Consider the following 25,026-nt stretch of genomic DNA (forward strand, 5'->3'; position numbering starts at 1 on the left):
CTGCCTTCTGGGCTTTGCTGGCTATAAAGGGAAACTAGGATGGCTTCTCAAACCAAGGAAAGTTGTAGACACCAACGTTTTTGAGGCACATCCCACTCAAGTGACAAGGCCACGCACACCTGCGAGAAGAACCTGCAAAGAGCGGGGAGAACAGAACAAGTCAGGGCCTCTGTTCCAAACACAAACCAGGGAGCAGACTTCTCAGCATCACAGCAGATTAAAAGCAGAGACAAATGTGCAGCTGGTTAATACTGAACTTTTCTATTTCTGCCTCTTTCAGAGTTGCCACAGAGACATTATGAGCCTGAGCATTTAGGAAGGCAGAGGGAGGAAAGGAAGCATGTCCAGGAGATAAATTCTCCCTTTTTGTGTTCTTTCTTTACTAATATTTTCTACAGGAAAAAAATAAATTAAAAAAAAAATAAAATTTAACCTTCTTCCTTTCAAGTACTTTCAGGTTAAAATGAATTTCTCCCCTAAAAAGTGTTTTCATAAGCAGCAGAATACATTTCTGGGGAAGCTACAATTAATTTACATACGAAAGACAACATTTTCTAAGCTCTTAGCCCTGAAAATTGAACGCAAGGTCCCCTTTGAGCACCAGGGATGCAGCCAGCATGCTGCTACATTCTGCTCTTACCACACCCAGGCAAGTCACTGTGCACAAAGCTCCAGCCACCGCGTCACTCGAGCCGTGTGAGCGTACCTTTGGCGCTCTGTGTCTTGTGATTAATAATTCTGTCCGTGCTGCCTGGAAGGGAACTACAGTCTGGGCCAGCTTCCTAGAGCTAAGGGGCTAGGCAAGTGTTTTAACACGTCTCCTAATAATAATATCTGCTCATAGGACAACCTAAATCTTTCCCTCTATAAACGCCGATTCCCCACAGCTCATCACTGTCAAGTTGCAGGCTGAAGGAAATTGATCCCGTTTGCTCTTTGCTTGAAATGGATATATTTTTTTTATTAATCTTGGGGCATAAAACTGCAGTTATTTGCACTTTTAGTAGGTGGCTATACCAGATGCCCTCCTGAGGTCCTTTTCAACCTATATTATTTTATGATTCAGTTAAAATTAGGTCAGTTAATAAGAACTCCTTTCGGCTGTTATAGAAATGAAGTAGATTGTGGCCAACTCCCGTGTTTCAAAGTCAGAATATAGATTCAGCTATGAAGATGACAGATAGCCCTAGAGTCAGAGACCTCTATTCTGTCATCTCATGAGAAACCACCAGATCTGCTGAAAAAATGCACTTTTGTACTGACATTGCCACCTGTGAGGTCACTGACAGATGCCAGCCTATAGAGAGCTGTGCTGGATCCCAAACAATGTGTGCAGTTCCTCTCTTGGATTCCCAGTCTCCTTGTATTCTGCCTTCTCATCCATCACCCAGCATCCAACCTACTATCCTTCAGCTCCACGGGACAAACAAGGCACTTGGTCTCAGCCTCTGGCAGCCCAGACGACTCCTCTCAGCTGCAAAAATTGCTCTGCACAGAGCCCAAGGACACGAGGTCAGTTAACAAAACCACCTTCCACACAGTCTCTAGGTTTTGTGGAGACCCTACTGCACTGTTAGCTCCAAAAACCTCTTCTCCAAGGCCTTACCCATAAAATACAAAGGAGAATGATGCTTTCCACATCTTTTCAATATCTATACGACTCCTTTAGAAAAGAGGGTAGCTTCCTTTTTAACCATGCCAAAAATCAGTGTTGGTCAGTAAGTCAGAATCGAATTGCACAATTATCAGGAGTCAACAAAGAATGGATACCACCTACTCGGATCGTACCAAAGCAGATATTTAGGAAGTGGAGAATGACTTACAAAGCCCTCTGCTGCTGCTCAGTGCAGTCTTAACTCCTTCTAAACGCTCTGCATTGACTGGAGGATCACAGCTGCACTAATACGGCCTCAGCTGTGGTGCATATGAGCTGGTGCACTACTGCCTTTGTGGATCACGTACGCCTGTCCCTGCACTGACTGCAGCAACTATAGTGCCTGAGTCCTCCACATACGTTATCTTTCCCACTCAGATGCCTTCCTCAAGAAAAAGGACACTCTTCCCAGGGAACATCAACCTTCACGGCATCAGATGACTAATCTGCCTTGAGGTCAGTGCTGCCTGTTTCCTGCTACAGCAGGTCACAAAGCCTCTTCCTGATAAACAAGGCTCATGTAGGCATTCCAGCTGGGTCCCGAATTCCTGCAGGAAGGAGGCTGTGCGCACTTCTAGTTGGCTGGCTGAGATATGGAGACCTTCAGCATGCCCTGCATTGTGCAAATCCAAACAGCACAATCTGTGTGCGGACTTGGGGAAAGCCACTCCAGGGGGGGAGGAAGCATCAAGTCTCGGCCCCAACAGGACCAGCCCAGCCCTGCCACCACCTCCAGGCTCGGCTCCTAGGATGGAAAATGAGTATGCAGAGCCATTGACACTTCAAGTGTCAATGCATCAAGATGTCAAGCATCCTTAATGGAAGGAATCTGAAGTTTACCAGCTAATTCTTCCCAAGAATTAGGTGGCTCCTTCCCTCACCTATGTCCCTTCAGGCTTCTTGGCTAGCATAAATTACAATGTGATGAAACGCTTGGACTTGCATCTCCTCCTTTCCTGGGAACACCGAGTAGATGGGCAAACAGATGCAGCTCTGGGAATAAATGCAGACGCGAGGATTCTACAAATCTCTGCAAGATGCAGCAGAGTATTTAATTAAAAAAATATATTGAAAGATTAAAAAGAAAACAATTATCCAAGACAGTCACACATGGAAAAGAAGTGTTCCTATATCTCTGGAGTTCTCTGCCTACTGGATTAAAAATAGCTATGTTTTGTTTTTACAACTCCTAGTGAAGCTGGTTCAAAAGCTGCCATTTCTCCATCTAGCTGCTGTCTGGGGACACTTCTGCACCAGCAGTTTTGCAGAGGACTCCTCACACATCCATTCCTCCTGAAAAGCATCTTCTGATACCTGCTGTCCTCCAGCTGCCTCATGTAGGATCCTGATCCTGGCCTCACAAGCAGCATAGAGAGAGAAAAAAACCCACCCATCAGTCCTTCCAGGGCAGTTGCTGAAGAGACACAACACACAGCCACGTTACCATGTTCAGTCCCAAAACGCAAAATGCTTTGATTTCTGTTTTGTCCCCCTCAAAGTTTGGTCTGTGCATCTGCACAAGCACACAGGGAAGAGTTCTGGATAAACCTATACACCAGCAACTGATTAAAATTGCCGCATTGGCAGGGGATCGAGGGGCTGTAATTTCAAAAGACCTCTGCTGTCCTAGAGCAGTTCATAGACTGGACAGTAGAAGCAGAAAAGGAAAATGAGGAAATGGTATGTATTTTATGGGAGACATCAGACTTTCTGTTGTGGCTTTGCCACCTCTCTGACAGGCAAGTGAATCAAGCATTTTGTGCTCCTTCAAATTGCAACTGATAAATGTATGGTGAAAGCTGAGAAAGGCAGCAAGGAACGGGATCCTGCACCCACTGCTTGGTATTGATAAACTGGTAGAGTCAAACACTTTCAATGAGGCACTCCTGAAATAGTTATTACTCTGATACTTTATTTTTAAACTCACAGATGACAGCAGGGACGCTATGGTTGTGATCCCCTCTTCCCCCCAACTCAAAATGTGCAGCAGCCTAACGCAAGTCCGTGGTTTCAGCTGCACCAGAACAGTGAGAGAATCTGTGGGCCTTGGGCGACAGCTGAGAAGGAATGAGGAAAAAACATGCCTTAGTCAACACAGCGTAACAGGATAACCTGATTCCTAGATATGAAGATTGACAGACTTCGTCAGGGGAAATTCTCAAGGACAAAGTCTTCAAGTCTGTGTTGCTACATCAGAAACGAACAGCCCATGTGAAAGGGACAAAATGACAAAGTTGAGAAACTTAGTATTTCAGGCAAGTAACATGAAGGCTTGAAGGTAATCAAGCATCTTATCATTGAACATCAAAAATTCCTGGTAAGTGCATCTTAGCTCCCAAAGTTGCAGAAGGCTACGAGTTTCTTTGGGGAATAAGAGCCTTGGCTTTGCTGCTGGTGGCTTTGCTCCTGAGCTACAGGCACCTTGCAGCAACACATTGGCAGTGCTGCACCGGCTCCTGGCAGGTGAAGAGTGACCACCAAAGTCACTATTAATCCCTATTAAGTTCTGTGAGCCCAAACTATCCCCTGAACCACCCGCGGCGCAGCAGCGCGCCCCGCCCGCTGCCGCCCGCCTCCCCGCCCCACTCAGCGCCCTCCCAAGATGGCGGCGGGCGCGCACCCCCCCCGCAGCCGGGGCGGGGCGGAGCGGGGCAGCGGGCAGCAGGGCGCATGCGCGCCGCTCGCCGGCCGCAAGATGTCGGCGCAGGGGGACTGCGAGTTCCTGGTGAAGCGGGCCCGCGAGCTGGTGCCGGGGGACCTGTGGGCGGCCAAGGCCTGGCTCATCACGGCGCGGAGCCTCTACCCCGCCGACTTCAACATCCAGGTGAGCGCTGCCGCCGCACCGGCAAGGAGCGGAGCCCCGACGGCCCTGTCCCCCCCTCCCCGCCCGGTACCGAGTGATTGACAGGCGTCCCGGCCAATAGGGGAGGGGGGCGGGGCGAGCGGTCGCCGTGGTGACGGGGTCCCGCGGGCGGGGGGGGCGCTGAGAGGGAGCAGCCCCCTGAGGGGGCTCCCAGGGAAGGTGCAAAGCTCCTCTGTCGCCTGTGGAGCTCCAATGCGTGCATACTGTGGTATACCTACATATACTGAGGAAACGAACTCCCAGACCTGTTCCAACCACCCCCCTACCACCAATGTCACCACCAAACCATGTCCCCAAGCACCATGTCCAACCTCTCCTTGAACACCCCCAGGGATGGTGACTCCACCACCTCCCTGGGCAACCCGTCCCAGTGCCTGACTGCGCTTTGTGAGCAGAAATGTCTCCTCATTTCCAACCTGAGCCTCCCCTGGCACAACTTGAGGCCATTCCCTCCAGTCCCATCACTGGTTATCTGTGAGAAGAGGCCGACCCCCGGCTCCCCACACCTTCCTTTCAGGCAGTTGTAGACAGCAGTAAGGTCTAATAATTTCTACAGCGTTGCAATCATTTCCTCACAGTTTCTGTTCCTCACATAAGGGTTTTTTGTGGGTACCTGTAGATGTTTTTTTGGAGTGGAAGAGTTGGTGTGATCAATAAATGTGTTCAGGAAGGCTCACGTCCTGCCCTTCCCTCTTGCAGTATGAGATGTACACCATTGAGAGGAACGCTGAGAGGACGGCGTCTGCGGGCAGGCTGCTCTATGACATGTACGTAAGTGCCTCGCGTTGCCATAAATTTCACACAATTACAGAATGGCCAAGGTTGGAAGGGACCTCTGAAGATCACCTAGTCCAACCCCCCTGCCGTGCAGGATCACCTAGAGCACGTTGTGTAGGATGGCATCCAGGTGGATTTTGAATATCTTCAGAGAAGGAGACTCCACAACCTCTCTTTGCAGCCTGTCCCAGTGCTCTGTCACCCTCACAGTACAGAAGTGCCCCCTCATATCCAGCTGGAACTTCTTCTGCTTCAGTTTGTGCCCATTGCCTCTCATCCTGTTGCTAGGTATAACTGAAAATGTCAGCGTTTCCCAAAATATCCCCTGAATGTTTTAGGGTAAATTAAGCAGAAAATGTCTCGCTTGTTAAAAATGAACACTAAAGAGTGCAATTTTATTTTCCATTTGCCCTTGCCCATCCTTTCAGAGAGAAGTTTTTTGAGATTGTTGTGCATTCCTTGCCTCAAACTTTGTTACAGGTTTGTGAATTTTCCAGACCAGCCTGCAGTGTGGAGGGAGATAAGTGTTATTACATCAGCATTAAGGAATGACTCCCAGGACAAGCAGACGCAGTTTTTAAGAGGTAAGGATTCTGCTCAGAGAACAGGGAGAATCCTGAAGGAAGCTAAAGGTAAGTCCGTCCCCTGGTTACATAGGTAGTGGGGCAAGTAAATGTCAGTCTTCTAAATCTTGCCTGTTGACTGCAGATTATTTGGATCGTTTCAGACTTTATTCGTTACAATAGGCTTAGAAAACACAAAGGGACATGAGGAGCTGATTCCCATTGCTTTGCATCTGTTGTGAGCAGACTAAGTAAGTGCGCTGGAATGTAAAGCATGGTCTGGTAAACTAGAAAAGTGATTGCATAGTGAAGAAGTGGAGGGGCACTGAGGGATCATAGTCCAAACGATTCCAGAGAACAATGAATGATCATTAAAATGGGGTGATTTTGTATGTGTAAAATGAGGGTTATGAAAATGGACAGTGACCACAAGGGCTTGAGGTTCAATGCTGGAAACCACAGGCAGCTTCGAAAGCAGGGTTTACACTTGACAGATTATATATAATCTGCTGTTTGAAGGTATGTTTCGGAAGCTATAAGGATAAGCAGCCTGTAACTCTTTGCACACAGGCTATTCTAGTTGAGGAAATATTTGCATTTTCATGGAGTGTGTTTCATTTTCACAGAAAATGCAACAATTTACAGGGAGAATATATTGGTTTCTTTTCAATGTCTCATGAAAAGTTTAAAGTAAAAAAGGTACCTTTTTAAGTCAGTCATTTTAGAAGTGGTATGTAAGGAAAGAATACAAAGAAGGTTTCTGGAAGAAGCATCTTAAAATGTCAACTATTTTTGTTTTCAGCATTCTACTCATTTGTAGTCTTGTTAAATCAAGTTCTGCTCACCCAAATAAGTTCAGGTTTCATATAGGCTTCATTTAGAGAAGCAGATTTTTTTTTTCCAGACTTTGATATTGAAAACTGATATATAAGGAGATCTTTTTCATTTTGTGTAGCGATGTCATATTGACTAGTCTTTTACCCTTTGTCAGTCACCTTTATGATGCAAGCATTGCGAGTTGCACAGTTTTTCTTTTTTTTTTTTTTTTTAAAGGATTATTTGAAACCCTTCCTGGTCGAGTCCAGTGTGAAATGCTACTGAAGGCCACAGAGCAGTGTTTTAACACATTAGAAAGGGCAGAAATGCTACTACTACTTCTGCGACGCTTCCCAGAGACTGTGGTACAACATGGGGTAAGAGAAGAGTAGCTCATAATAACGCTTCAGCACATTGTCATTGTGTTTCTTGAGATTTTGCTGAAATGTCAATTCATAGTTAATGGCCAATTTGTGGCTAATAGTTCAGATTGTTGCACTTTGAGGTTACCATCAGGGAAAAAATAGGCAGAAAACAAACAAAGCATTTGTTTTGTTTTGTAAATGTGAAGAATGTTCCATGCTTTTTGAAAAAGAGTGGCTGAAAAAAATAGCGTAGAGTAGTATTGCAGTCTAAGGAAAAATACTGCTCAGCTTTTTGTCTGTAAATTCTCATTGAAGGTAGAGTGCTTTGAGTTTATGACTAGACTCATACTTTATTTAAGCATAGTTTAAAGATAGATTAAAGACTGTAAAACCTGTTACTTCTGAGATTAACTTAAACTAACATGTTCTATCTTGTACTTACATCAGGCAGAGTGCAGAGTTCAGGTGACAAGCTGCAGCTGTAATGCATGGTAGCTCCATCACTTTCACCTGTCTGTGCATGTCTTTACTGATAGTCACATGCACAATTTTTCTTTTGATCTTTTTGCTACCTTCTGGCATTATTTTTCATCTGCAATAAAGTAGGGCTAGCTTATGTACATAGTTAGGAATTAGCACATACAATTGCTGTGCAATTAATTGCTACTGAAATATCCACTGAATAATTGTACAACATCATTGAATTGCAATCCAGAAAGTTTTTAAAAGCACGGTGTTTGATTTCTACCATCTTTTTGTACCATGAAACCAGTGTTTCAGGTACAGTGTTTGATTTTTACCTCTGCTTATACAGGTAGGCCTTGGAGAAACTTTATTGGAGGCTGAAAGTATTGAAGAGCAAGAATCCCCAGTGAATTGTTTTAGAAAATTATTCGGTAAGAAAATAATAATGTTGTTTTATTGTACAGTCTTATAATGACAGTTAGATTCTCAGTTACATAAACTTCTCTCTTGATATAAAGATTAGAAAACCACTTTCTTCAGAACAGTGTCTGGCCACGTTAGGCCAGGCTGACCATATGGCACAAGTAGGTATTACAGTCATTCACGTAAGGTTCTTTGTGATCCTTGGTGGTGTATGGTCAGGTAGAGATGGAGACTCATTGCTGACTGAGAAACCTTACTTAGGACAAATAGAATAATAATAATAATAACGGGGAGGGGGGAAAAAGCAACAACACAAGCCTGAATGATTTTTGTTTTCTATTTTAGTTTGTGATGTTCTTCCTCTAATAATTAATAACCCTGACGTTCGACTTCCTGCCAGCTTGTTATATAAATACCTGAATAAAGCAGCAGAATTTTATATTAACTATGTAACTAGATCTACACAGACCGAAAGCCAATATCAAGGTAAGAATATTTTTATAAAATTAGTCTTCCCTTTTAGTCTTTTTAGTCTTCCCCATTTTAACCTTACTGAAGTTAGGTCTATGTAATGAATCTCTTAGAGAAAGATCAACAGTAGTATTTGATGCTCATTAGATCTTTGATACCAAAATACGTCATGATTATTCAGCTGATTAGTCCTCACAACAAGTGAGGTCAAAATGTTCAAGATCTCCTCATTCAGCCTATCATCTCCCTTACAGAGAAGGTAGAAAAGCTTTTTGTTCCCTTCTGGTCTCCTCAGTAAAGAATGGTTACCCTCAAAGCTCAACTGTGCCTTTTTACGTGTCCCTGAAAATAAATCTGTTAGTTTGATTTCTTTATGAAGAGAAAACTGTGCTTGTTTTCCTAGGTTCACAAGATTCCTCTGATATTATGTCTCCAAGCAAACGTAGCTCTCAGAAATATATAATAGATGGTCTTACAGAGAAATCATCGCAGATTACAGATCCTTGGGAGAGGCTATTTAAAATATTGTCTGTGGTGGGAATGAGGTGTGAATGGCAAATGGATAAAGGAAGAAGGTGAGAAGCTTGTACTTTTCCAGACATTTCTTCTCAAGGAAGATTTTAATTCTTACACAGTACGAATTGGAGAAGGATTTTAACATGAGAACACTTTGTGTAATTAATTTACATTCATTCATTAATTCATTTACATCAAATTAATTACATAAGATGTCCTCATGAAAATCCTTATGAATTTGCAGTTTGTCTTTCAAGACTGTATAATGTAAAATGAAAACATGGATCCAGAGAGTCCTTTCAAGTTAGTCATTAAACTAAATCTTGATTGATGGAAGTCATGCACAAGAACTACGGTAGTGTGGGGCATCATTTCCTAGGTGCTCCAGCAAATTAAAAGAAGGCAAATATTTGAAGTTTCACTGGTTTGCATTCCCAGCCTCCCCTGACTTTCAACTGAGGGGTTTCCTGAGCGAAAACATTACGTTTTTCATATTCACTGTGCATTCTTCCCTTTAATTTTGGAGCCTGTGTAACATACTGAACTTTGTTTTTATTTCTCTTTCTTTCTCAGAAGTTTTGGTGATATTTTGCATAGGATGAAAGACCTCTGCAGATACATCAGTAACTTCGATAGTGATGCACATGCTAAATACAAGAATCAAGTAGTATATTCTACGATGTTGGTGTTCTTTAAAAATGCATTTCAGTATGTCAGCAACATCCAGCCATCGCTCTTCCAAGGTTAGTTTCTAATGTTTTAAGAGTTCATGTTTTCATTGCTAACGTCAGAGAGATCTTTTCTCAGTACCCTTTTTTAAAACTATCATCTTATAAAATGACGTGAGTTCTCAGTAAGATTCTTCAGAGTCATTGTGGACAGCAGCAAAAGTAGTTTATGACACCTGCTGTAGTGGATTTGAATGAAGATCAGTCTAATTTAGCATTACGGTTTCAGCCTTGGCCAGCAGTGGTTGTCTAGTGAAAAGAAAAGTAGCAGGCCAGATGTTATGTATAACATCGCTAGGGTTTATTCCCACTCATCCTTCAGCATCGTGTTTGTCTTATTTTCTCCTCTGATTTTGATTCTTTGAAGCTGTCATTTTTCCTAGTTTCCTTCAGTCGAAAGGCTGTAGACCTTCCACAAAATATGTGAAGATACTTCTGAGTGTGGAACACACAAGAAATGTATAATTAATATAACAAAAAATGAATAGAAAAATACTTTCTGAAATTTGTAACTCACAAATTCCAATTTGTCTTTGTAGTAATCAGTTGAACGATGTCAGTAGGTAGCTAAGCTTGGAAGGCAAATAGAATGGCAGCTTGTCCACAAAGAACACCTCGTCACTTTAAATTAACAAATACGGGAATTAATTGAGTTGGGTTTTATTTTTTTGATCCAGAGGAAAGAAATGTTACAGTGGTATAGTGAGATGCTTTAGCTTTGTGGTAGTTTTAGCTGCTTGATTCTGAATTGTGGGAGAAAGGAAGTATGGCACATGCAAAAATCTTCCTTTCCAAGTTGTACAATTGAGTATGGTTAGGCTCATGTTTTCAGACTAAACCACCAAAAAGAAAAATGTATACTGAGATATCAGAGTGCAGTCCTTTGTGTGCAGATCTTCTGGTACCTTCCATCATTTCCTGACATCAGGAAAATAGTTCCAAGTCTCCTACTCATTTCTGCTTTAGTGTTAAAGTGCAATGGTATCTGGTGGCTTTTGTATCGTTTCTATCATTAGGGTTTTTCCTACTTGTCTTGAAGGGCTCACTGTAGAAATATGGAATAAGATCCTACCTATTTTGGAGCAGGAAGTGTAGCGGTAGGGAAAAAAGCTGTCTTCTACTCTGTCCAGTAGCTCTTAACTTTGATCAGTGAGTTTCTTGTCACATGTGTGGGCTTGCAGGAGACCTCTTGAAAGAAACCTTTTCAGTGCATTTTCCTTACATAATTCAGTTCTGCCTTGTTGGGGACTTGAGAAGTGAATGAGGCAATTCACACCTCTCGGGCTGCCTGCAGGCTTGGCAGGAGCTGCTATTTGGGCTGATGCTTTTAGGGGTTTATTTATAACACTATGTGCTAGAAATCAATTAAAAACTCTGTAAGCCCAGATTCTAGAGCACAGTTGGGCTGAGAAACATAACGTGTCTCTTTGTATAGCTGTGTATAATTCTGTAATGCAAGAGAAGGTTTGCAGCCCAAGTAAGGGGTGAGGTTTAGTTTGGTTTTCATATTGAAGATTGTGGAATAAAGACTACAGTATGCTTGCCTGCTACTGAGAAGAGCATGTTTTTTTGGAAAGGAAAGCACTTGCTTAACTGGTACTCACTGAAAACAGTGTGAGTAAAAGAAAAACCCACTCCTTTCTTTTCAGGTATTGCAGGTAGGCAGTTCTGGAGATATTAGTGTTAAAACTCCTCCAGCATCCCAGTTGTGGTACTTCCATATCTCTTTTCTCATGGATACCGTTTTCTGCCCAATGATTTGAATAATGTTTTAAGTGTACACAGGTTAGATTGTAACACAGAAGAGGGCATGATGATGCAGGATAGGTGATTTCATCTGTTACAGCATGGCAGGTTGTTTGTTGTGTGAACTTCTGTTATAGTGGACGGCTTACACATCCTTTTTGAGTAGATGGGAAAAGCTCAATATGGATTCTTCATGTCAAGAGTTGAAACAGATTCTCCTTATACTGTGGTTTCAACTGTTTTTTCACAGTTATGAATGAGGCCTTAGTCTTTTATCCTGCAAACAGAAAAAGAACAAATGCAAGTACTGAAAGTACTTGTTGGCGTTACTGTCTTGTCAGACAGAGATTTCAGAATGGGAAGAGATGAATGCATTTCCCTTTTCCTTTATATTTCTCTTTGTCTGAGCTTTGCACATCTACGTACAATTCAATTGTACAAAGGGAGAAAATATTTTGGGAGGGAAGACTTTCTTGGTACTGGCCACATACCAGTCTTGTTTGAGAATAGGAGGTGGTGTCCCATTTTATATCTAATAAAACCTAAGCATTAAGATCTGAAATAACAGATACCAGATCCCATGGGGTGTTCTGTAACACCAGTGGAAGTGGAAATTGATGTCTTCTGTGCTTCAAAATGAGGCTTCTGTAGGGGTTTTGGGAGTGACGATGGGAGTTTCTGTACAAGTGAAATCAGCGGGGACAAAGCTGACACTGAAAGATCATACTAGGAAAATCTCATTATAAAATACACTTGCTTCTTTGAGCCTGCCAGCACAGTGCTTTGACTTCTGAGAATGTTTTGAGAATATTTGTGGCTGTTAATTTCAGAGCCACTTGTTCTTTTTACGTATTGAATAATTGTACTTGTAATATAAAATATAAAAGCAAATAATACTTGATGAGAAAAGACATGCTGCCTGAGAATCTTGTGACTGCTTTGTAAGAAAAGGGTTCAAATACATACCCTAAGGCCCTCAAATAAACTCTTGTAACATCTGGTAAATGCGTTGTAACCTTCACCATGAGGCTGCCTAGAGGAAAAACAGCTTTACCAGCATTGCTTCATCTTATACAATTTACAATCTGAAATTCAATTCAGTTATTCTCTAACATTACAATCCACACTCATGAAGGAAGCACAACCAGCTTGGTGTAGGCACAAGACTTTTCAGATCTGTTTAGAACATCTTGACGTAATTTATCTTTACATCCAGGTCCAAATGCTCCAAACCAAGCCCCACTGATTCTTCTCGAGGATGTGACCAATGTCTACGGCGATACAGATATCGATCGTAACAAACACATACACAAAAAGAGGAAACTTGCAGAGGGAAGAGAAAAAACAATGGTAACTCCTTTAGGCCTTTTTGTTTGGAATAAGAATGGCATTGGTACTGGAATTTAGACAACAGTGGTTTTGACATAGATGGGATAGATGTATTTTTAGTACTACCCTGGAATAGCTGTTTCTGACCACAGTATTGCAAACATGCTTTTTGGCTAAAACCAGCAAGAATAAAAGGATTTTTCTAGCACTTATGTGCTGATAAGAATATTTCAGTTTTAAGAAGCCCAGCAGAGACCGCAGGAAGTGCTAAGAATGGTAACTATAGCAGTCAGACCTTCTACAGGTAAACCTCCAAATTAATTGACTTTGTTATTGGAACTGTGAATACATTTGTTTCTTTAATAGTGGAAGACCACTGTTTCATGGAATTTCTCTGTTGATGGAAGTGCACACACTTATACAAGAATTATGTTTCCTTTGCATTAAGCTGCTGAAGGCTTAAACTGAGCAGTGAAGTGTAAAGTGTATGTCCTTTAATTGATAATCTGGCTGAAGTGTGGTCGAGGTACACTGTACTTATCAGAAAGAACTCTTTTGGAATACTGTTTATGGTGCTATGCCACTGAGTTGGTAGCAAAACAGATTGTTTTAATGTTAGAATGAACTAAGCGAAATAATGAAAAGTCACTTAAAGACACTGAAACTAGAATCTTGGCATCTCTAGTATGGAACTGTTTGCTTTTATTAAGTGGAACTTCTGTGGCTTAGAATCCTTTGAAATAAATATACAAAAAGAATTGAATCTTTGTCTTTTACTGACTGTTAAGCAGAGCTCAGATGATGAGGATCCTTCTGGGAAGGCACGAAGTCGCCATATAGCAGTAAATAAGGCAGATCTTGCAAATTCTATTGAAGTATTAGAGAGCTTTAAACTGGCAAGAGAGAGCTGGGAGCTGCTCTATTCCCTGGAATCACTTGACAAAGGTAAGGCTAACTGCAGGCAAGGCTACATGTATTTACACTTCATTGTTGTCATTTTAGTATTGTTAAAACAGAATTTCTGTCATTGGGATACTTAAAGTTTAGCTTACTTTATGTCCTTAGTATTTTTGATCTAGGTTCCACTGAGAAGCTTTTTCAATTGTGACATTTTTGAGTGTTTTGTTTCTGACTTCTGTTTTGCTCTTTGGTTATTCACCCATGCTTCTTGCAGAAGCAGCTTTTGCTGAAGGAGCAGTTGACTCGTAGTACTGTTGATAATACTAGATGAGGATGCGCAGTTAATTGCTCCTTTTAATTCATTCTTAAGAAAATAAGATTTAGATCATGCCTCTTCCTTTCTAATAAGATGTAATAATCTGGAAAACAAATTTATTTTCTGAAAAGCTGGCATATACTGTCACTTAGCAGCTTTACTGGACACTATGAAGAAAAATGTAATGAAACTGTGATTGCATAGGAAGAGGGTATCCTATTTTTGAATGATTTCACACTTGTACTGTTTTGTGTTTTCATTTCTAAATTCAGCTGTATTTTTTCTAGATAACTATTTTTTAACTGAAAGCTGTGATGTGCTTCATTTTTTCTCCCTTTCCTTCTTTCATCACTTACACAGAGTTCACTAGAATTTGTTTGTCATGGAAGACTGAAACCTGGCTTTGGTTAAGAATCTTTCTTACAGACATGATCATCTACCAGGTAAAAAAAAAAAAATAAAAATCAAGTAAAAGCTAATAAAAATGTTATAATGTTGCTCTTTCTTTTATGAATAGCTGTTCTGAATAGCTGGTATGACTGCTTTAAGTGACTACTGATTTTATCCTTTAAAATGAGACCCTTTGGAGGATGGAATCATACCATTCTTATTGCAGAATAGGTACCCTACTTACAATATTTCTGTCCTAATTAGCTGATTGTTGAGTCCAGCTAATCTCATCATATGGAGAAGACCTTGACATTGGCATTTTGACCAGTAGAGAGAGATATATATATAGTGTGATGGAAGAACAGTGTAGTTTATTCATCTGCTAATGCATTCTATTGGAATACAGTCAGAGAGAATAATTTTCAAGTAGCAGAAGATTTTAAAATGTCTCAGTTAAGATTTATCATTCTCCTTAAAAATCAGGCTGATTGTTCTCATTTCAGATCCCATCCTATCATTACAGATACCATTCAAGCATTCATGTGAAAGCTTTCTATAAGGAAATTTTTATCTCAATCTTTTTACCCCTTCTACAGAAGATCCTAATACTGTCTTTTTCTATCTTCCTTTTAAAGGGGCAGTACAAAAAAGCAATTAGCAGCCTCCATCACTTGGCAGCTCTTCAGGGCTCCCATTCTCCACAGCAAATTACAGGACAAGGCTCACTAGAAAATCAGAGAGCACTAATCCAGTTAGCAACGTGCCATTTTGCCCTTGGAGAATATCGGGTATGTACAGCATTCCACCCACTGGTCTTCCATCATCTGACCTTGTGGTTCCCATTTGTCTCCCTCCTTCGAATTTTCCCATCATCCTGCTTCCAACAGGGCATCAAACATAAGCCAGGGTCTACAGAAAGAAACATTCTTCACAGGGAAAATAATTGCAGTTCCTGTCTAATCTGACCATTAGAATGTACTCTATAAAGTCTGTTTGGTGGTTATAATTTGGGGCGTTTGGTTATGATTTACCATAGCTACAAGTGTTTCAGTTGTATGTCAGTGTATCCTTGATTTTGAATTAGTTAACAAAGAGTTTTAAATATGAGGGGAAAGTCCTTAGGTTTAGGCTTTATGTGGCGGAGGCAAGAAAAGTTATATGGAAAACAAAATGTTGTGATCATCTTAAAAAATAATTAGTTGTCAGCAGACAGTGTAAGAGACTCCAAAACAATTTGGGCTGGCCTAACATGTGAGCTTGCTTTTCCTTCGGAATACGTATTTTGTGTTTTTAATACTAGAGAAGTGCAGGGGGCAGGTGAGTCCATGTGAATGCTGATAATATTGGCTGGTTCTCAGGTCATCCTCAAACCACTGGACTTTTCTTCCCTTCCAGCTTCCTACGTTTTCGTTAGAAAACTGATTATATATCCCTTCGGACCTTTTGCTGTCTCTAGGAAATAGCATTAAAATTTATAACATTTCTGTCATGCTGTCAAATTGTCATTTTCTTATTCTATTTTTACCATTGACAGAAAAAGCTTTTAAAAACTATTCCAAGAATTAATTTGAAAACTTAATCTTTCAAGATAAAATAGTTTTGGATTATAGTTTTATTGATCTAGCACTCCTGAAATGAAGAATGCCAACTATATATTTTTCACAATTATAATGATTTCAGGCACTCAGAGATTGTTTAATGGAATTCATATCACAGCCATGTCTTTTTCTTCAGCCAAACTAAGTTGCATGTTAAGACTACTGAAGCTCTATCAGAGAAATTTCTTTTTTTTTTTTCTTTTGCAGTGCCTGAATCATTATTAACATAGCTTATTTAAGAACCTTAATTAACTAGCATTATCTTGTCTCTGTTCTTTTTATAGCAAACATGCGAAAAAGTGCTTGACCTCATGTGCTATATTTTACTTCCAATACAAGAAGGAGGTAAAGTACAAGAGGAGCAACCTAAAGTAAAGTCTAAATTCAGAAAAGGTATGGAGCTGCTACTCCCCTAAACTCGGTGTCAGCTTAATTTTAATTCTTGTGTTTTGGTTGAGTATATAATGTATATAATTCTTGACTGTTTGTGTCGTGAAAAAAGGGAGGCAGTTATTCAATTCTGAATTTTTTCCTGCTGGTTCATATTAAAGGGTTTTGGTGATGAAGTCCTATCACAGGAAAAAAAGAAATGAAGAATAATTTTTTTAATATGTGACTTCACATTTTGAATCAGTTGTAATTTACCTTCAAAATTTTCCTCCCTGCCTCAGATTGTTGGCACTTGTATAGTTGTTTTTCTTCATTCTTTCTTCTTCTAAACATGGAGAATCAGAAGAGCTTTAAAGAAGTCTGTAATAAACTGTTCTGTTACAGGGTCTGATCTGAAGCTTTGGCCGTGTACCAGCAGAGCTATCATGCCTTACTGCCTTCATCTACTGTTAGCTTGCTTCAAGGTAAGCTATGGGCTGCAACTCACATGTCTGTAGGACCTAGTATGTATAGCTGGGGTCCTGAAACTGCATGGCCTTATCCCAGTGGTGAAGCTAGGTGTGAAGGGCTCTGCGTCAAGTCCTTCTCACCTAAATGTATTTGTAGAAGGTAATTTTGTAGATGGTAATTTTTTTTTTTTTTTTTTTTTTTTGGTCGGGGGGTGTGGAGGAGGAGGATTTATTTTTTTTTTCTCTTCTATTTGCATTGGTTTGGGACAGAGAAGATACGATTTATCTCAAAATATCACTGTCTGTATCCAGACTTCTCTTATAAGTCATCGGAGAGAATTCGGTATTTTGCCTGGAATTTTCCAATCTATTTTGAATATATATGTTAGGGCAGAATGAAATGTGCTTCTAAAGAGCTTGTTTTATATTTGCTCAGGTGTAAGTGAGATAAGTCCAATATATTTTTTAAGAGTAATGTGTCTTTCCTGACCTTCTCCATGTCATTTTTGCCCCTGCAGCTCAGAGCTTTCACAGACAGCAGAGATGATATGGCTTTGGGCCATGTAATTGTTCTGCTTCAGCATGAGTGGCCGAGGGGTGAGAACTTGTTCCTGAAAGCCATCAACAAAATCTGCCAACAAGGAAACTTCCAGTATGAGAATTTCTTCAACTATGTCACAAGTATCCTTTCTATAACCAGGACTGTCTTTCACATCCCAAATTATGTGCTGGGGTGTTGAAAAAGCTGTTAGATAGTTTCAGCAGCAGTTCTTGTCCATGAATCGTATTCCGTATTTATTTACATACTGTGCAAGCCTCTTGTAGTAAGTGGCAGTGCATAATGGACTATAAATAGGTCTTCTGTCACCTGTTCAGGCATTTGAGAGTACCCGTAAGTACACTGCAGTTGCACTTTCATTCAGAAAAGCAGCACCAGCTTAGACTGTTAATGCAAGTCTTTTCAGTAAGATATATATGTCCTTATACTATTTGTTTTGCTATGCCCATCCATAGCTGTGGATAACAAAAAAAAAAAAAAAAAAAGAGGTAAAGTGATACCTGTACTTCCAAGAGTTGAATGATAGCCATTACTATTTTTGAGTGCTTTCCGTGAGTATGATTTTGGGCTGAGCGAGATAACAAGTAATGTCAAAGTTCATGCAAAGCACATCTAATTTTTATAGTCAGATATCTAGGGTATGCTTTGATCAGCACACACACAGTGGACAGTTCAGTGTTTAATTTTAACCTGAATAGCCATCTGACCACGGTCCCCAGGAAGCACAGGGTCTAACTCCTATCTGAGACAATTAAATTGAAGCCCTATTTGGAGGCTGCAATGAGAGTGGTATTAAAAGTACGAAAAAAAAAAAAAAAAAAAGAAAAGCTAAGTAAAGAACCGAAATAGAAAACTAAAAAGGGTGGTTATGTGCCATTATGGGAGCATTTCCTTCAGTCTCAGCCTCACTATGCACTGCTTTGATAATCGTGCAGTGCTGGAAAAGAAAGTAAAATCAACCAGGAAATTTGTTTGGAGAGATGGTCTTAATTACATGAGCTTTCTTTACCCCTGTATGACTGTACATATGAAAACAATTTGCCTGATGTGTATTTTGCACTTCAAAAGGTCATTTCCCATTAATTTCTGGAGTGTTAGGGATACATGCTATGATCTTGTCACTTTTAAGAATGAGATGTTTCAGTAGCAGTTAATTTTGACTGTCCTTTCGGTACTGTGGCTTCAGATGTGCTGGAAAGGGAAGAATGTTCTCTTTTTTTTTTCCTACTCAAATCTTTAACGTTTTCCTCAGATATTGATATGTTGGAGGAATTTGCTTATTTAAGAACACAGGAAGGAGGGAAAATTCATCTGGAACTGTTGCCAAATCAAGCAATGCTGATCAAGTAAGGATAAAAGAGTTTACTGTCTTACTTTTTTTTCTTTTTTCAAAAAAAAAAAAAAAAAAAAAAAGATGTTCTGTTTGTCTTTGCTTTCATGTAATCTTCAGGATAATAACTCTGTCATGTCTTTGAGTTTAAATTTAAGGAGTTGGGTAAGGAGCTCAAACAAGGTGGTGCATTTCTTTTTCTGACTCTCCCAGTGACCTGTGAACCCTTTTGTGGGGTTCTTCAACCTTAAATTCCTTTTGCAGAACTTTGTTTTTAAGTGTTGTGTTTGCTTTAGAATGATTCATATCACAGTGATCACCAGTTGTCTGTTTCAACCAGACACTTGTGCTTTACAGGAATTCTTTAAATAACGAGGCATAAATGCAAACTGTTGTTAATAATTTTGCTGAACAGTCGTGCCAACCAGAAAGCACTATTTGTTGCAAGCAGAGTTATGAAAGACCACTGAATGATGAAAAACTTAGATTAAATTACTCTCCAGGAAAACTCTAATAACCTTTCTGTCTGAACTAGCAGGTCATCTCTTGCTCTGTGCTGAGCAGCTTATTCTGCTCAGCTTATTACAAGATGCTGAAGAAAATTAATAATTCAGATTAACTTCCTAGGTGTTCTCAGTTTTGAGTCAAGACTGAACAAGTATCTGCTGCAGGGTTTAGAGGCAGAACATTTTGGAATATCCTGATTGTTTATTAGGCCTTGCGGTACTTTGGTTTACATGAGGGAGACTGGGAAAATTTGTCAGAATTCCAGTTAGGGTCAGTGTAGTCTGGCCATTCATCTTCTAACTAGAAGTGGGCTAAAGTTTTCAAAAGTGGGAGCCTTATACTGGATAAGCATGCAAATAATGGACGAGTAAATAGATTTTCTAAAGTTCTAGGTAACCAACACAAAAATCAGGAACTAGGTCTCTTTAAAGAAAAGAAAACAAAATTCAAATGTTTAATTATGTGACAGAGCTCTTGATTGCAGCTTTTGATTTTCAAACTCTTACCCTTGCTGTGTCTCACTGCTTGTAACCAGCTGCACGGAAACAAAACTCAGGGTACGATGCACTACGTATGATGTTTAGTCTGTGTCAGCAAGAACATTTAGTGCAGCAGACCACACCTCATAACTTTTTAACTTCTCTCTCTAGTTAGTTGTAACAGTTCAGTGCTATTTCACTGCATCACCGCTTTTACTTCCATTTGCTTAGCGTTCTGACCTCAGCAGTCAGAAGGTGGGTGGTGAGCAGTGTGTCTAGCAAGACAGCAGTCTCTTTTTAACCTCCTGTTGACTTGTTGCGTTTCCTGAGTCATGGAAGTGCTTGGAGAAGAGAGGTCAGAAGATTTCTTTGTGCTTATTACATCGAAATGGCCAAATACCCTGTCTAGCTGGAAGAGAGTACAGTGTCTTTTATGTGGCTGAGATCTGTAGGAGAGGAGGCACCTCATCAGAGAGCTGATGGGAGACGGTGTCCAGGGCACAGTTCACTAATAGTAGGTGATGTCTGCTCCCCTGGTACCCCAAATATTTTTTAGATATTTTTTTAGGGCACAGAGATCGTGTCAAGGAAGTGTCAACCTCAGCAGCTCACTGCCTCCCCCAGCTGGGGTTTTAGGTAAAGTGCATCAGCGCCGTCCTGTTTCCTGGGATGTTACAGAGCTGCCTTCAAATGGTTTGCAGGCTGGCTTTTGCCTTTCAAAACTATCAACAGTTCTGGTTGTTGGAGCTGCTGCATCGTCTTCCCAATAATCAGCAGAGGCAGCTCGGGTCCTGTTCAGTTACGGACAGAAAAACTCCTGTGATTTTGCCACGCAGCCCAAAGACAAAGCAAAACACTCCTTTGCCTGGTCTTTCTTCAGAATAAATGTGTATAGCAGTCCTGTGTCATAATTAACAGGAAATATGTTACAGGTATTGTATCTTTGTTTATAAGGACAGGTTTTTGTATCATGATGTACTTGTAGGAAGTTTTTTCCCTGAGTGAATTGCACATTCTTCTACCAAGACTTTTTCTCAGTACCTTATACTTCATAGGGAGCAACACTCCTTTTTCTGAACCTAGGAAAGCAAACTGCAATGTGGTTTTAAAAAGCTGAAGTTAGATCTTAGAAGCCTTGACTTATAAAATAATCCTGCAAAATATATATGCAGCTTGTGAGGTTTCCCTTTGCTGGTATCTGCAGTGAGAATATGAAGCTCCACAGTTTTGGTTTTATCTGGTGATATAGCCAGCTCATTTGCACTGTCAGAAAGATGTGTCCGATGAGCTCTGAATTCAGCTACTTTTTACCTTTAAACTCCCTTCTAGACAAGCCATGTTTCATGGTTTCACTGATTACACTTGGTAGTGGTGGCAGCATTAGCTAGTGAGATTAAAGGCGAAAAGAACAGTACGCAAGAAATGATTGATTGAAATCATGCTCCTATTTTTGATAATTTTAGTGTAGCTAGACTAAGATTAGTCTCCCAAATGCTGCATAAACTTGATGTGAAAGCTGATGAATTTTCTGCCTCTACTTACATTCCCATCTCATCTTTCCTTGGGTATAGAGGAAGAAAATCTCAGTTGGTTTGAAGCGAGACAAATCACCTTAAAAATGTAATTTTTATTCTGATTGTGCACTTGGGTTTGTTTACCACTGCTGGTCGATCTTGCAAATGGTAATGAACACTCAGTTGTGCAGAATTCCTTTTGCAAACGTCTGCCACCTGGGACCAACACCATGTTGCTGCTCCTTTTCATTTTCTGTTCCCCATGTCCATATTTTGCAAATATTGGACTCAGTCATGCCGAGAGCTCTTGAAAAAGTATCTCGTATGATTGAACAATTCCTGTGAATATTTTACTTTAGGTTATTTTATCTGTACTGTAGGCCATTTCTGTGCTACTAAAATGTCCCTTCTCTGAGGTTGGTTTTTTTTTTTTTGCATTGCTCTCCATCCATATTCATTAAAAAATTACAGATATTAATCAAAATGCCCACCTGTAAATCTGAAGGTAGGCACCTAACTCAGTATTAGAGGTACGTAAGTGCAAGCTTGCTTCTCAGCTCCTCCTTAGCATCCATGGGAGCGAGTTACACAGCATTTGGGTACCTAAGTAACACTGAGGTTATATTTTGAGAAACTTGGGTTAAGAAACTAGACCTGTTCTCTGTATCCCAGATTTCTCATTCCTCCTGTTGTGAGCACTGGATTTGCTCTAGGCTGGAGGCGTGAGGCTATTATCCTGTGCTATAGGTAGCACACAGAGATGGGGAGCTTACTTCACAGAGAACACAAACACTTTTCAGCTGAGACACTTCTTGGTGGCTGGCCCCTGCAGCCCTGGTTGCAAATGTTACCTCAGACATCCCTCTTGGCAGTGGGAGGTTGCTCCAAGCAGGCTTTTCTGCTCTGGCACTGTGACATCCTCCAGCAGCCTCTTGTGTGCGGCTGCAACTTGGAAAAGTGAACAAGGCCGTTCGTGGGCTAGCAAAAAGAGACTTATGCAACCTGTAACAAACACTGTGGTGCACTCTCTGTGGCTGATACCTGCTGTGCATGCACGTGGCTTGAGCTCAGCAGCAAATCCCTTACTGCTGGGCTCTCCCTGCTGGCTGACGCGCTCGGGGAGGCCACGGCGTCTGCCCTGCGCTGCTGGTGAAACCTCTCCTGGTTGGCCTCGTAACGCAACAGTGAAGTGCTCTCTGCACCTACCGCTGCCCTGTATCCCCGTGTAACCATCCCAAAATTACAAGGGTGTGTTCAGACCACGCTTGCAGAGCAGCCTCGGGGTGAATCTGGGGATGTGTGCGTGTGCGATGCTGTTTGGGGCCCATGCCCCTGCGGCTGCCCGGTGGTCACAGCGTTCTTGCTCCCCCCCCCCTTTTTTTTTTCCCTGGAGTTGTTTTGCACCGGAGGGTGAGTTGGCGTGTGGGTGTTTGAATGCTGCTATTTGCTGTTTTTTAAAGGACTTCTAGCCCTCCCATGGGGTTACTGCAACAGGAATTCATACCTGTGCTACAGCCCAGCATACAGACTGCCGACAGGTACCAAGTGGAAAAACCCCGCTCATGGTGTGCTGTGTTTTGTCAACATGTTTTACTGCCCATGGTTTTCAGCAATTTGTTACTCAATATGTACCTTTTTTTTTTTTTTCTTTTTTCCATTTGTGCCTACATTGCCTGGCAAACCATGTTGTTCTATTATAACATTTCTTTTTATTTTTCCCATAAATTGCCAGTATCCGTGTCCTTTCAATTTTAATAATCACTGTTGAACTTAAACCAAAATGTAGAAATGTCCCCCCAAGTGATGCTGAGGTTCAGTCACAGTGTACCAAATGCATAATAACCCTTTCTTTAAAGATGTTAGTTACAAGCTTATAACCCTTTTTTTTTCTTCAAGATATTAGTTACTGGATCCATTTGTTGTTACTTTTCTTCATTTAAGTTGTTCTGAAACATTTTCTGTTGCCCAGCTGTTAGTGAGTGCTGCTGATCCTAGTGCTCATCTGCCAGCAAGGTTTAAGGCAGTGAAGATGGAAAATGGCTTATCCCAGAAATTCTGAGTACGCTGGAGTATTTCTAGTGCAATTTTACTTTGCCCACCCTAGCTCTAGTCTCTTCAGTAGCCTCTTTGCCTTTTCCACGTGTCGCAGAGGTCTCTGCTGTTCAGGCAGAAGGGGAGTGACTGGGATCAGAATTCCACTTTGAGAACTTTCCTCTCAAATGCTGGAACTGCTGATTTAAATAAAGGCAGGGTGGTATTTTTGATGAGGGCAATTCCTAGACTTTGCCCTTCTTCATTTCCAGCATCTCTGGATTGGCACAGATGCCTTCAACCTTTATTTCATCTTTTTCTTCCACTGTGTGTGCTGGGCTTGGTCCAGCTCTTTGTTTCTCATCCCTGACTTGGGCCTTCTCTCAGAGTTAAGATTTATACTTTTTCTCTCTCGTTTGACGTATGCTGCCCCTTCAGTAGTGCTAAGGCTTTTATTTCATACCATTTGCCTCCCATCCCAGGTATGGCTTGCAGGTAGATGTTACGAAGTCTTGGTCTTGATGTATTGAGTACTGGACCAGTGCCAGTAAAGCTTAGTGCTTTGGCACTGCAGAACGTTGTTTTACAGACAAAACTTCAGCTATCGAGAGCTGCAGGCCATCATGAGGACAAAGAACCATTAATAAGAAAGGCCTTTAACAGGGAATGTCCTGAGTTTCACCAGCCAGCACTGCTTTAGCTTGCTCAGTAGCAGGACCTTTGTTCTGCTTGCAAACAAGTCCTGCACTTCTGCTCAGAATAAACGCACTCTGCCTGGCGTCTCGTGTCCCTGTAGGAGCTGGCTTCTACTGATGCACACTCACAGCCTGGCTTGATTTTGTGCTTTGTGTTGGCCTGCTGAGTGTTCACTGTGCCTCGTGTTACTCAGAGCGATCACTGCCCATAGGATTGTGTAGCTCCTTCCTGCACTCTGGTACAAGATGCTCTCTGCTCTTTATGGTGGCAGCCGTATCTCCCCTTGCTTTAGAGAAAGCAGGTTCAGCCTTTATTTTTTATTTTTTTTTCCTTTCAACCCCAACCATTTGTAGAACTGTTACAGGGAGGAAGGGGCCTGGGATGTAAGGGTAGAGGGAAAAAAAATAAAATTCCCTTCCCCACTCAGGGAGAACACTGGGTTAACAGAGCAGGTTTTCCTGTTAGGCAGAACTGCAGCTCTCCCCTTTTCCCTCCCTGACAGCCACTATAACCAAAGCATTCCAAAGCATTGAGAGCAAAGACAGTGATAGAATTTTTATCTTTTAAAAGACTCGTAAACTACTAAATACTCAATTTTTTAAAAATAGCATAGCACACACACTTCAGCTCTTCTTATATAAACTCAGTTGTGGACAGCAGATAAATAGTTAGTGACATGTAGCACTTTTTAGATTTCTGTTGTGCACCAAATAACCCTCGTTTGATTTTGTCTCTCTCTTTCCTTCGTGGCTTAAGGCATCACACAGTTACCCGAGGTATAACTAAAGGAGTGAAAGAAGATTTCCGCCTGGCCATGGAGCGCCAGGTCTCGCGCTGTGGGGAAAATCTCATGGTGGTCTTGCACAGGTTCTGCATTAACGAGAAGATACTGCTGCTTCAGACTCTTTCTTAAATGGACTGGATCGCGATGCAGTGTCTTTTATGGACAGAAGGAAAGGCTCTTAATTGTATTAATGGCAGCAGGGCAGTGGAAAATCACACATGTGAAGTCATAAATAAGCTTCCCTGTGAGTTACAGGTTCTGTGATACACTCAGTGCTTGGTGTTTGTTCACAGCTTCATTTTTTCATGGGGGTAAGTCAAACTTTATAAGTAAAACTTTGTTTAGAAAGTCTTCTGTAATGTTTTAT

General features: G+C 41.1%; 1 protein-coding gene across 4 annotated transcripts; it reads left to right on the forward strand.

Moving 5' to 3' along the window:
* The first annotated feature begins 4,349 nt into the window (after nt 1–4,349).
* Nucleotides 4,350–25,010, forward strand: INTS10 (integrator complex subunit 10). Of its 4 annotated transcripts, none has more exons than XM_032186338.1 (18): nt 4,350–4,478; nt 5,217–5,284; nt 5,775–5,878; nt 6,911–7,050; nt 7,853–7,934; nt 8,272–8,412; nt 8,801–8,972; nt 9,487–9,656; nt 12,604–12,737; nt 13,505–13,661; nt 14,293–14,375; nt 14,958–15,110; nt 16,205–16,313; nt 16,695–16,774; nt 17,278–17,440; nt 18,571–18,664; nt 22,609–22,686; nt 24,632–25,010. In XM_032186338.1, exons 1-18 carry the CDS (start codon nt 4,350–4,352, stop codon nt 24,786–24,788), a joined length of 2,214 nt encoding a protein of 737 aa, XP_032042229.1. In that variant the 3' UTR covers nt 24,789–25,010. The 4 variants fall into 4 exon arrangements, with proteins under 4 accessions (XP_032042229.1, XP_032042230.1, XP_032042227.1 ...); XM_032186339.1 differs by having other exon boundaries at nt 13,508–13,661; XM_032186336.1 differs by lacking the exon at nt 22,609–22,686.
* The last annotated feature ends 16 nt before the right edge of the window (nt 25,011–25,026 follow it).

This window comes from Aythya fuligula, chromosome 4, assembly GCF_009819795.1.
Source record: "Aythya fuligula isolate bAytFul2 chromosome 4, bAytFul2.pri, whole genome shotgun sequence".
In the NCBI taxonomy this organism is placed as follows: Eukaryota; Metazoa; Chordata; class Aves; order Anseriformes; family Anatidae; genus Aythya; species Aythya fuligula.